This window comes from Ambystoma mexicanum, chromosome 5p (genome assembly GCF_040938575.1).
Source record: "Ambystoma mexicanum isolate Mex_15411 chromosome 5p, UKY_AmexF1_1, whole genome shotgun sequence".
NCBI classification, from domain to species: domain Eukaryota; kingdom Metazoa; phylum Chordata; class Amphibia; order Caudata; family Ambystomatidae; genus Ambystoma; species Ambystoma mexicanum.
The window spans coordinates 383,016,710-383,030,637 of record NC_090930.1 but is presented as its reverse complement, the minus strand read 5'-3'; the positions used below and the strand labels follow the sequence as shown (position 1 = coordinate 383,030,637).

At 45.7% G+C, this 13,928-nt stretch overlaps 1 protein-coding gene across 1 annotated transcript in view; it reads right to left on the bottom strand.

The window, feature by feature from the left end:
• Positions 1 to 13,034, bottom strand: part of LOC138480534 (uncharacterized) — a 1,133,492-nt gene extending 1,120,458 nt beyond the window's left edge. Inside the window, exon 1 of the mRNA XM_069612286.1 lies at positions 12,773 to 13,034. Within this exon, the coding sequence (XP_069468387.1) occupies positions 12,773 to 13,034 (262 nt within the window). The remainder of the gene's footprint in view (positions 1 to 12,772) is intronic.
• Between the last annotated feature and the right edge of the window lie 894 nt (positions 13,035 to 13,928).

The window sequence follows — 13,928 nt, the reverse complement described above, 5'->3', positions numbered from 1 at the left end:
GCCTAAAGAATTGATTGGTATGTATGAGCCTAAGTTGGATGTGTTGGATTGGTTGTCTCTGTTTGAATATGATCATGGGCTCCAGAACATCACAGGAAATGACTTACTCACCTGGTTGTTCTCTAGGCTTCCCCCTGTTGCAACTGATGTGGTAATGGAGATGGGGGAGGAGGATAGGAAGGACTATGAATGTGTGAAACTAGCTTTGATAGCTAGGTTTGGGAAGACCCCTTCCCAGTATCTTAAGAGGTTTAGGAACCTCAAAAAGCATGATGGTACCCCTTGGGCTACCTGGGTGAGTGAATGTTTGAAAAACTTAGAGGGATGGATTAAGGGTTACAAGGTGAACACTTATGAAGGTATGAAGAATTTGTTTATGTTGGAGACTATTTATGATGCCTGCTCTCCTGAGCTCAGACAACACTTGGCTGATTCCAGGGAATTAGATCCTAGGAGACTAGCTAAGGCTGCTGACTTGTGGGTTGCCAACAGGGCCACTCACAAGGATTCTGGGGTAACTCAGAGGAAGGATGGGGAGAAACAGCCTAAAAAGGACTCCAAAGAGAATTCTAATACCTCCCATACCCAAGAGGGCCACAAACAACCAAATAACCAGGGTAAGCCCCAGGGTAAACCGAATCAGGCTAGTGTACCTTCTGGCCACAAGCCAGAAGGAGGTCAGAGCAAGCCACCCTTCCAGAGAGCATTTGGACAATGCTATGTCTGTCAGGGTACTGACCATATCAAAGGAGATCCCAAGTGCAAGGGTAAACCTGCAGGGATCAGCACAGTCTCCTTAGCCTTCACTCCTGAGGATGAAGTACAGATGGCTAGTGCCCACTTTGAACTCTTTGCTGAAGAACCCTTGGGTCTTCAAGCAACTGTAAACTTAGAGCCTATGGGTCTGGTTAGTCCCCAGAATAGGGTTGTGTATAACTCCCTACCTGTTAACTCTAAGGTGTATTATGTGGACAGTGTTCTTGTCAATGGCCAGGATACCCCTGCCAGGAGAGACACTGGGGCCAGCAGAACAGTAGTGGATGAAAGCTTCTTTCAACCTGAGGATGTGGCCAAAGCACCCAAAGGTCCCACTAAGATGTCTGGAGGCCCTGTCCAAATGGTTCCTATTCTACCAGCCCTCATTCAATGTAACAACATGACAGTAAGGATCCCTGTCAGTGTTCAGGCTGAGGTACCTGGGAAGGTCCTGTTAGGGAATGACCTAAGAACTCTAGGAGTAGTGTCACATACCCCCAGGCCTCCCAGTATGGAGAAGCAGAACTTAACCAAATTGGCTAGAAAGGCTACCTTGAAGGACCCTTCTAAGCCTGTGGGACCCTCTACTGAGAACCCCACTACAAGCCCTGGTGTTAGTAAGTTGACCTCTAGCCCAGGCACATTTCAGGATAGTATGCTAGGAACATGGGCGCCCCAACCAAGCTCCATCATTGTTCCCCTAGTCTCAGATTCTCTGACTCCCCCTGCTTCTGAGGAAGAGGTGGATAGACCAACTAGGCCCCTATCTGAACCTGAGAGAACTGGTAATTCTCAGTGCTGGTGGAAAACCAGAAAAGAAAAGTCTAAGGCCAAAAACCTTCAGACTGTTGGACCTTCTACTGAAGACCCCAACGCAAAACCTAATATTAGGGGGGAAACTCCTAAAATAGGTAAGGGTAGATCTAAGAGGAAGGGGAAGCAGGTGCATTGCCTAACCCCAACCCCTCCAACCAAGAGGCCTAAGACCCAACCTGCTCCCACAAGAGAGGTGGTGAGGAGCCTTGGAGGCCCCTCTAGATCTAAGGGAATCCTTTATAAGGACCCCTTCAAAAAGCCTAACATAGGTTCAGAAGTGGTACCAACTTCTGAGGGACTGGTCAACCAGATCCCCTATAACAAAAAGACTGATGTTCCTCAAAGGGTTTGTAGGTCCTTTAGCTTGCAAAAGAAAACCTTTGAGTTCTACCTTAAGCACAGGTCAGGGTGTCACCATCAAAATGCTGATGGACTCTCTAGGATGTATATCATCGACTAGAGGTATGAGGTTCATCCAGGAGTGGATTAAATCCTCCTGTCCCTTAGTCTGGGGGGGGCGAGTGTTAGGGAGAATTCTCTGTTTAGGCTGAATTTCCCTCCCTAGTGAGTCCCCCAGCAGCTTTGCTGGATTTCTGGGGTTTAATTTTTTCTCCTGCCAAGAGTGGGACTCTTTTACCCTCACTCCTGGACATGTTGAACTGTGGTATCTTGGACAAACCTTGTGTTGAATGGGCTATGGGGTCTTTTACTCCATAGGGCCTCATGTATTTTTGTGATGTGGGTTACACAGCACCCTCTGTGCCGTGACCCAGGGGTGTCCTAGGGACTCCCCAACATAGACTCCATACCCTGGGACTGACTACTGTCTCCCAGGGCATGTAAAGTCACCAAAGACTTTGCTAGTCTTGAATCCTGAACAGAACCAGTACAAACCATCATATTGTGGACGTACTGGCTGGGGCAATTCGATTGCCCCAGGGTCTGTTAGTCGAGGGGGCACGTCTCCGTCCCCCCTGATCGAGTTTTGGCTGGTGGCAGTGGAAACTACGTTTTATATTCGACCGCGAATATTTTCCTATGGGATTTCCCATTGTTTTAGGCTAACACATTTAATTATTTATTTACGGTAGCCTTAAACATACCGCCGGTTTATATATTTATTTTTATAACTCCGGTTGGGACTTTTTGCCAAAACTTGATTCTAAAATGGCGTTGGTGTTCGCCTCTGTAACTCTGACCCAAAGTGGAGCCCTTTGTTCCACTTTTGGCGGGCTTCTCCACAGAAGCCCTCCAAAGTGGTGCCACTCTGTCTGGGGTACTTAGGAGGGGTGGAGGGGGATTTAGGCACCCTGGACTGAGTTACCTTGGTAACTCAAGTCGCACTCCGTCCTGATTGGCCCAAGTGGTGAGCCGCCCGGCTCACCACTTAGCATGTTTGAGTGACAGCTAGGCTGGGTGAATGGGGGTTTGCTGCATAAAAGCAGGGCTTTGGGGACTGGGACTTCAGAAGTCGCCACAGGACCAAGAATCCGACGAGGGAAGAGCTGAGCCGACCTGCTTCGACGACACCACCCGGTGGAGCCCTGCTGAACCGTCTCACCACTTTTCCCGACGACCGAGGAGAACTCTTAACGGAGTGGCTCCTTCCCTTGACTGGTGGGGACAACCAGTTTTCGCCTTCTTTTCGCTTCTCGAGGTATCTCGTGGCCGCCTTGCCAGTGCCAAGCACCCCGGCAACCGGAACCCCACCACTTTTACCCCAACCACGAAAGTCGGTACAACCCTTTAACCGGAGGACTCCGCGGCTGGTTTCTTCCCGGGCAGTGCAACGACCCTCTTCTTCTACTCTTCAGCGAGAACTTCTTCTTCCCTGACCGACGTCGAGCCTTGCTGCCACTGCCTGGAACAACTGCCACCGCTGGAGGACCCTTTTCGCTTAAGGTACCGTGTTCCGCCTGGCTTCCCTTGCCACCGACTGTACGGGGTAGATTTAGCCCCCGGCTTTCGAACCTGGGAGTGCCTGGAACACCCTGGCTAAACTTTCTAAGCCACTCTAACCTCTTTCTAACTCTTTGCAAGACTTTGAATCCCTAATAACAGTGTGATCTTGGGCACATTTTCGCTCCGGCTACTCTAAGAGTGGGCCCTGCCTAGTGACTTTTGCTCACCTGTGACTTTGTGCTTCTTTGAGCCTATTGCAAGTGTTCTGGACCTTAGAGTGGTGTGTTTAACCCATTTCTGCTTTTTCTCTCCCTTTCTTGGAAACTACTAGAGTGTCATCTAACGTTAAGCACTCACCTCTGTTTTAATTAAGTGGTGTTAACCTAGAGTTGTCTAGATAGGAGAAAGGATTGAATCTACTTTCGTTATAACTGTGTTTGAAGTGTTTACTATATTTTGCTAGAGTGTTTTTAACTTATGTGTATTTTAAATAAATAACTATATACTTTTGAAACCAAGCTCTGGTCAGTGTTTGCTTGTGCTATTGTGTGTTGGTACATATTGTGTATACTTTGCATACTGCCTAACTCTTCTTGAGAGAAGTCTGACTGCTCAGCCACAGCTACCAGGTAAATCTGGGTGGTACAGACTGCTACCAAAGGGGTTTACTGCTCTACCTGTAGTCTTAAATCTTTTGCAGTGTTCCCCAAGGGAACTGCACAGGTTTCTGCCTAACACAGACATATGTGCGGCTGCCACATGGTCGTCCGCACATAACTTTACCAAATTTTATAACCTGGATTCCTCCTCTAGTCAAGAGACTAGATTTGGCAAAGCTGTGTTACACTCTGTTCATTCTTAAAGAGTAATATGGCATCTCTTACTCCCGCCTCCAATCACATACCACTGCTATGGGAGTCTATCATAGATAAGGAATACGTCGGAGGACACAATCCCTTCGAAGAACAAGTTACTCCTTACCTGGTAACGTTCTTTCGATGGGATGTTCCTCCGACATATTCCTTATCACCCCTCCCATCCATCTCCACAGTAACATTTCCCTTGTGGTTGCAGCTTACGGTCCTTCAAGGGTAGTAACCATTCATGCAATAACTACCTTCCTCTACAAAACGGAACTGAGCAACGGACGCTGCGCATGGCCATTTATAGGCATGATGACGTTGGCATCGATATGGTGGCTGTCGAGGAACACCTACTCGACGGACGTCGGTGCACAGCGCCCTCTACTGGGAAAAAAAATTCCGAGGCCAGCAAGCTGGAGATACAAATATCATAGATAAGGAATACGTCGGAGGAACATCCCATCGAAAGAACATTACCAGGTAAGGAGTAACTTGTTCTTCTGTCTGTAGTCTGAGTTTTGCCCACACCATATGCACTTCTTAGTTGATATGTTTTACGAGTCTGTGGCATTGAAAACGCAGCTGAAAGTATTGGTAAATACTCACCCAACAATCTTCAGTCACCCTGTCAATCTGTAAAACTGCTGAAATTGCTCACACTCTGAGCAATCCACGTGCTCCACGAAGCTGAGTGTATTTGTCTAATGACACACCTCCAGTAAGTACAAACACAGCTGAAAGACTGCACAGCCGTAGAAATGTTCCAGGGAAAAAGAAAAGCAGCATCTGCTGCTGAAACTGCTCACACTCTGAGCCCTCTGCGTGTTCTGAGAAGCTGAGGGTATTTTGTAATGACATGCCTCCAGTTACAAAAATACAATGCTGAAAGATGGCACAGGCATAGAAATGCTCTAGGACAATGAAAAGCAGTGTCTCCTGCTGAAACTGCTCACACCCTGAGCACTCTGTGCGCTCCGTGAAGCTGAGTGTATTTATATAATTACACGACTCCAGTAAGCTCAAACACAGCTGAAAGACTGCACAAGTGTCGACATACCCCAGGGAAAATGAAAACATTGTCTCCTTCTAATACTGCTAACACTCGGAGAACTCTGCATGCTCCACGAAGCTGAGGGTATTTGTATAATGACATGCCCCCAGTAAGCAGAAACATGGGCCTTTTACTTATTCAGCACTCCAAACCACATACTACTATTCAGAATGCCAGTACTATCCTACGGAAAGTCACGGGAGGCTTGAATTTTCCCACAAATATTCCCGAGGGTGGATGTGAGTAGTGTAGGAGTTCATACTTAGCTAAGGGAGGTAAAACACAGAATGCACTTAGTGCAGAGCAAAGCCAATAGGTGAAATAAAGACTTGCATGCCTTAATTCAGGTTGTAGAGCTTAGAGAAGCATCTAAACCCCTTGAAGTGCAAAAGGATTACCCACAGAGGTACTGATCCGGACATCACCATTTGCAACAAGCCCCAGATGATGATAAAGTAAGTAGTACTTTGCACCCAATGCAAACCCAATGGGGATGTGGGCAGTTCACGATATATAAGCAATCTCAGGCCCACAAACCCCTAGCAAGTTAGAAACGATCCATCTGCCAGCAAATTGCTTCGAAAGATGTGCCTCACCATTCCATTCATTGTGCATGAACTTTGGCTTGCAGGTTCAAGGAACATCACCACCAATTATCTCTCAGTTCCTCAGGAGACCTCACACATTTTGGGTGATACCCAGTGTTAGGCAGAATCATATGCAGTACCCTTTGGGAACACCACACACAACTAGGACTACAAGTGACAGTACAAATTCACCTTGGTACAAGCCTGTACTACCCAGTAAAGTAGTAGCGATGGCTGAGCAGCCTCACTTATCTCATGAGTAAAGTGAGCACTATCAATAGTTAGACAAAGGACAGCAATTACTATGATTCAAACAAACACTGACTCAAGATTTCTGAGTAAAAAAATATACATTAATTTACACATCAGTTGTAAAACATTTCACTATTCTCAAGCAGTAGAAAAATCAAACTCTTAATATACTACACCATACCCAATAGATTGTGGACAGGTTAGGCTCAAAATGAAGTGTGAGCAAAATGGCACTCCAGCAATTTAAAAAGGGAGGGAAAGACAAAGTTAGACAGAACTTGAGCAGCAGCAACAAGTAAATAAGCAGGGCAATCTAGAAAAAGGAACTACAGAGAGGAAATCAGACTAAAGGGGCCTGGGCCAAAATCAATGGACCAAAGTCTTTGCTCAAGATCACACAGTTCAGAGTAGTTTGCAGTTAAGCCTTCAGTTAAGAGTTCAGGACGAAGTTGGTCGGCAGAAAAGTTAGCTTAAAGAAGGGAGAAGGACAAGCCCTTGGTTTGGCAAAAGGTTCCACACACCTTCACCGTGGCTGGACGAAACGAACAACCGGATTTGAACAGTACCTTTAAATGGAGAAGAAGCTGTAGCTGAGCCCGACGTTCCTGGCAGGTCCTGCAGGCTCACGGTTCCTGAAGCGACTATCGGACTGACACGAAGTAGGAAGACTGGAGCGTCCTGCACTGCCCAGGGAAGAAACCAGCAGCAGAACAAAGCAACAAATAAAAGGTGCACTCCTTAAAACGCAAGCAGGTTCCACTCCTCCTGGCTATCTGTTCACTGTAGCTCTGTACAGCAAATTCGACCAGAGAAGGGAGGCCTGGCGAGCAGTTTGGTAAACTGGTTGTTCCCACCAGCTCAAGGGGAGAAGATTCCTTTTAGATCTTCCCTGTCGTTGGAGTATGAAGATTTGGACCTGCAGCAGGGCTTCATAGGGAGGTTCAGTCATGGTAGGAGTCCTCTTCTGTCAGCTCCTCTTCGGTTCTCTCGTTCCAGTGGCGACTCTGCCTTTCCAGCCCCAGAGACCCGCTTTTTATGCAGTTTTCACCCATTCACACAGCCTGGCTGTCAATCACACAACAGGGTGGATGTGCCGCCGGGACAGTCACCACAGCCAATCAGATCAGAGTGTGACATGGGTCTCCAAGGAGACCATGTGCAGAGAGTCTCAAACCCCTCCCTCACATCCTGTCCCCCCCAGACATACAGGCACATAAGGAGGGCTTCTGTGTAGAAGCCCGCAAAAGGACGGTGAACAAAGAAACCAAACCTGGTTTGGCACACAGAGAAAAACACGAGCGACTTTTACAAAAATAAATGGTGACTAAACCAAGCCAGAACCCTATAAAAACGTATATGGTCTAGCGGGTTTAAGTTTGAGGCTACCAAGATAGCCTAAAACTGTACCAGGGCTATTTAAGATAACCATGGTAGGAGAAATATGGTAGTTACCACTGCCACCAGCCAAGTCTTAATGAAAAGGGAGCGAAACAATGCTCCAAGAAAAACAGATAAAAAGGGATAAGTATTAACCCTTTCCAGAACTCTATTTAAGATAGTTTGCACTGGGTCTGTGAGTTTTAAAAGAGACTAATAAAGTCAATGGCATTTTGACATGTTCTGAGAGACAGTAGTCAGTCTCAGAAAATGGAGTCAAAAAGACAACCCTATGTCACTGCACTGAAGGTGCTGTGTAATACACAAAAAACTTTCCGTTACTTTAAATTATAGTCATGCGCCCTTGTGCTTCGAGAAAAAAAGGACAAATGACCCTTCTTCTTCGTAGTTTGTGAGAAATTGCCCTTTATTTAAACATATTTAATGTTTCTTATGGTGCCCTTTGTGATAACATGTGTTTCGACGTTCACGTCTTTCACAAATCAGGGCTGATCATGTTACATTTGCAAATTGTGCAATCCATTTTCAAAAGCAATAATATGATAAACAAAATGTAGTTGTATGAGAGTACAATATGAAATTCACATATTCATTCGATAAGTGCATGCATTCAAATGGCCATTTTTGGGGAGGGGGAAAGGGTAGGAGTGTTAGGGATGGTTGAGAGAAATGTATAATAAATGGACAGAAACTGAGAAAAATATATATATAAAAGAGATTGAAATAATAAAAAATAAAAAATAATAAAAGAAGAAAAATATAAGTCACATGGTTAATGATTACAATCCCATTCTACTATGTTCAAACATTCCTAGTTGGTGAGTATAATGCATTGTTTTATTTAACTCCTTACCTAATGTTGTTGATTCAGATTTCATATTAAGTTTTTTCACACAAGTCATGGGTTAAATCCCTGAAATAAAGAAAATCAAGGAATGGACAATGGCTGCCTTGGTTTGTGCGACTCTTTTTTGTTAGATTCCATTATATTTAGTAATGATATTTACTTTATAGAGTTTTCTGTAGACTGATCTGCTGTTTATTTAAATATAATGTGGGCTGCAGGCCGTCTATTCGTAATATCCCACTGTTTGTTTATATATTATGTGGGCTGCAGTCCGTCTATTCGTAACATCCCGCTGTGAATTCCTATTCATATATAAATGGGCCAAGTAAAACAGACCTAGTGTTTACTTTTACTGAACCTGGTCATGTTTACATATGCGTTCAGTTTTAAACTGCACAATAAAGGCCAAGGCCTCCAATTAAAACCACAAATGACCCAATTGTACTGACAATAATTACTATGTGTGGCTTGTGTAGACTTGTGTAAAAAGAATCAAGCTGTGTTTCACATATCTCCTAAGCTTTGGACCTATTAGTATAAGTAAAAACATATATTGTGGTAAAAATGCTTAAGGTTAGTAGTGGGTGTGTTGGGTGGGTTTCGCAGCACAGGCGAGGGTCTGGCACTTGAAAGAAATACCTTACAGGGAGCGCAGGGTCAGGATGGTAATAAATTGCTCTAAATGGGGGTGGGTGGCTTGCACGTTTATGGGGACGAACGAGCAGAAAGTGCATCCTGGTTCACATGCTGGTTCTCATGCTAACAGTGATCTCAGAGGAAGAAAACTGTATCATATTGGTTGTTGCAACTTTGTTGTTGCAACTTTCTCTGGCTTCAGCGTGAGAATGGGAGCGCAGAGCTTTCCTTCGCAGGGGGAGTGCAAGGGTGGGGGCCAGCCAGCTGCCTGCGCGCCTTGTGTGTGTGTCTCTGTCCTTGGCTGCTGCGGTGGAAGGGGAGCTGAACATTGCTGTACTATCGCAGTGAGGCCTGTTTACCCAAGATGGAGTCGAAAGGGGGCACAAAAGATGGATTCCCCGTGTCCTACACAGTAGTCCCATCTATGTAGCGGTCAACCGTGGTTAACTTTACACAAGGGCAAGGGGCCAACCCACAACCGGAGGCACGTGGTCCAAGCTTTGTAGTGAGGCTGGGGGCCCCTCACTCCCATACAGTAGTAAGTGCCAGACCTTGTTTGACAAGAATTGCGTATAGTGCCGGCAATTGGGGTAGTTGCTTCATAATATTTGTTTAATATGGCTATGCAGATGATGGAAGGGCCAGAGCCAAAACAACATGTAAAATTGTACAGAGCAGCATCGCGTGAGCTAAACGTGCAGTCGAGTGAAGGGAGCAGTAACTGTTCTTTTAACGTAGGGCATATTTTAAGGTGTTAGGCCTGTGGACAAGACCATTTGTGTCCTAATATAACCTAACAAGACAGGCCTGTGGAAAAGGCCAGTGTATGCAAGTGTGGAGTGTAAGTTATAAAAGGGGGGATCCTGTGGAGAAGGCCAGAGTGAATGAAAATATGGTGATGAGTAAGCAGTAAGTATAAAATTGAGTGAGTAGGATTGATTGAATAAGGGTTTTAGAGTTTAAAGGTTTTATTTATAAAAGAGAAGAGGAATAAGGAAGGAAAGAATATTGCAACAATAAAAAATTAAGGTCCAATAATGATGTCCTAATGGGTGACACACCACTTAAACACATGTGTAGGAAACTGCCCCAATATCGTGACAAAATATCAAAGTACCATTTTGAGTGGGTGCATGACAAAGTGGGCAAATGTTACAAGAATGGCCTGGAGAGGGAACGTTCAACAAAAATATTATTGACGGTATGTGTTCATATTTGTCGGTTACCCACAAAAGTCCAAAGCTTAAAAAGAGGCAGAACTTTGGAAGTTAGATGAAGAAAAGGAGAAAGAGACAGAGAAGGTGAAAGAGGAGGGGGAGCATGGTAGTGCCCCACCACCTTCATATTTGATCTACCCATTACTAAAATAGCTGCATGATATATGAATCTGAAGTGAGTCTCTCAAACTAATGAAGGAGCACATACAAGGAAAGATGAGTGTGAAGCGAGTGCCAGTAGTAAGGATGAGAAAGGAAGGCAGAAATATTTAATGGAGATTTAAAAGAGCACCCAGAAACAACTTGATTCTGTGTTCAAGGAAGCCAAGGAAACCATGGAGTAGGAGATAAAGAAAAAAGGAAAAGAACAAGGAAAGGCAGCTGACGAACAGGGGTGGACTGCAGGGTTTACATACAATTTAGAATTCACAGCTGGGTACAGGACTCGGACATGATAGAAGGTGTGCACACTGCTTCAGATTCGGAGGACAGTGGTGACAGCGATCATGGGGATGACAAGTTAGGGACATGCAATTTGACAGATGTGAGCCAGGGAAGGTGACGAACTGAGAGAGAAGAGGAGGACAAAGAGGAGACATTGGATGATTGGGGAAATAGGCTTCTGCGTAGAAAATTAGAATAGCAGTAGCAATAAGACCACAAAGTGGCAAAACGTAGAGCTCGCAGACGGATGTCCCTTTTACAGAAAGTGAGGGGTGAAGTTCACTACCTACCATGGCAGACAATGGATAGGGACAATTTGGTGTAGAGCCTGTCTTCATTAATGGAGGGGGTGAGCAAGTGGATTTATGTTTTTGAAAAAGAGACTGCAGGAATACCATTGGCTATAAGAGATATGAAAGGTTTACTGGCAGTTTTGGTTCGGGAGAGAAGTGACAAAATATGGCAACAGGGCAGATAAGCTAGGGTAAAATTAACCTCTAATGTACATGATGGAGCACTCTTTAATAACTGTCGAGCACATGTTTGGAAGGCTCTAAAGGAGCTGTATGCAGATACATCAGACACAAGTTCTATCTTGGCTTGTACAATGAAGCCTGATGAGGAACCCATGGAATGTATTCGATCCATACAAGAAATGTGGATTCAGGGAAATAAACAGTCATGGGATGACAAAATACCTTTGTTTTATCATGTCTTAGTGAGGGGGCTCCACGCAGATGTGCCAACATCTTTAAAGAAGATTGTGGGCACTACACTATTGCAAAAGAAATCAAGAGAAGGATAAGGAGACAGCTGTCAATGCAAACATTTGAAAACAAGTTAGTTCAAAAGAGACTGGCTAAATTAAACATGGAGTGAGCAATACTCACAGGGCCAGTTATCATTCCACCCGGGCAGCAGGTGGGGGTTTCCAGTAGTGGCAATGGAAATGCAACTAGGAGGGTACACTCAGATACCACCCAATCAGCAGTGTGGAACAGTGCAGATGCAGCAACAACCTGCATTTGTAAATGTGCGCAACAGCCAGGGGTTGTGCAGACAGGTGGAGTTAACGGTTACATGGGATCCTATCAAGCAGTAAGAGGATATTACACACAAGGATGGGGGATGGGTTGTAGGGGCATGGAACCACGGTTTGGTGGACAGTGTTTTACATGTGGAGATTTTGGTCATTTTGCACAGGCCTGGCAGTTTTTCGAGTTCGGTTCAACGTCCTCTTTTTCTATGGCTCCGACTATCTTTCTAGGCGGTTATACAGGGTGTTCTTGGAGATAGTGACCAGGCTTTCTGCAATATAAACACAGCTGCTGCTGTCTCCTCTTGTCCCTTTCCGCCTTGGTAAGCGGGCTCTGTACCCCCTGATTTGCATAGGTTCGGGATGATTCTCTTGTTGTCGAGATGGAGTTTATCGTGGGTGTATGTACACCGTACGACTTTCCGATCGGGCCCGGTCAGTCTTTTGGTCATGTAGTCTATGGTCCAGCTGCACTGCCAGATCTATAAATTCTGTGCATGCCACGGGGGAGCTTACTATTTGGGCTAGGACGTCTTTTAGCTCTCCTCGCAGACCTCGATGGAACAACGTGGTCCTCTTCTCTTCTGGCCAGCCGGTTTCAGCTACTAGCCTATTGAAGGTGGTGATGTACGTCAACAGGACTTGACTGCCTTGCCATAGAGACAGAAGCTCATTGTCCAAGGCTTGACAGTGAGTATGCCGTGCAAACCGTTTCTCAAGTTCTTGTTGGAATCCCCCGAAGTCTCACAAGGGATCATACCAGTTAACCAATGGAATAGACCAATCTGCTGCACTACCTCCCAAGTATGACAGTATGAATACATCCCTTGACTGGTCATTTGGGAAGGATCTGGGCTTATAGAGGAAGTGCAAACGACACTGATTCATGAATATGGCATATTTCTTTGGATCACCTAGAAATAAGCTTAGGTGGGGCCAAAGGTACAGCTCCAGGCAGGACTTGTACCGTGGTGACTGTTGATGGAGCGGCCGATGAAACACTTCCAGGCACGGGGCTTGGTGGCTTGGGTCTGGAGCAGCTGCCTAGCCAGTTCATCTGTGCAGTCTTTGTTCACTATGAGCTCCCTTCTAAGAACATTGGTCTCCTGCGGGCAGTGTGCACCTCCGCTCGTAACTCCCCCAACATTTGGGTTAACTGGTCGGTGTCTGAAGTCTCCATGTTGCCCAGGCAGAGGTTCTGATGGGGCTTTGCATTCTGTTACACTCATCTGGTCTCTACAGGGGCGTCTGCTTTGTAGGAAGTGTCTGGTCCTTCTCCGCCCTTCTGAATTCCACTCTTCCTCTTCCTGACAGTACTGCTCCTGTGATGGAGAATTTCAGATATGTTTAGATGTCTAAATGAATTCCCACCCAATTGTAGCCTTGGGCTCTTTAGATTCCGGTTTTGGGTAAGTATATCTCCTGCTCACCTTATGTATTTAGCAGGCAAGCTCTCCATCCTGCTTGTTCCCAGCAGGGGCGCAGTTGCTTCTGTACGAGCCGAGTTGCTTCACTGGTTTGTGTGATTGACTGTTTATGGAGTACAGCCTGGTCTGCTGTGGCGGCGCATGTGGTTTTGACTTGCTACGTGTTTTCCTTTTTGCTGGCGCCTTATGTGCTTGTTTGCGCCCCAATGTTCAAGCACCAAGGTAAGTCCTTTCCTTATGTGTCCTTTCCTTACGTGTCCTTTATTTGTAATCTAGTTCTAGACCACTGTGGTTGCTGTTCGAGTTTTAATGTCCTTCCCTTTATTTGCAGGGTCCGGGTGATTCAAGTGCGCAACCTTGGAAGCGGCGTGTCGGCTCTGGTGTGGCTGGTATGCACAACGACTTAGTGGAACTCCAGAAACAAGGAGGTAAGTATGTAAGTATGTTTTCTGAGTCCATAAGATTACCGTGAATATTGGCTTGATTCCGATGCACTCACTGTGTTTTCTTTCCTTCCTTACAGGTGCAGATGTTGGGCGGAATCGGGCCGTACCCACGAGGCCGTAGACTTCAGAGGTACGAAAATCCACTGCAACGGATGTCCCTGAAGACGAGAGATTTCTGGATGCGAGGTGTTCAGGTGAGTTGCGTTGCAATGCAGGAGCGGGTAGCACGAGAGATAAATTCTCTTTTCCT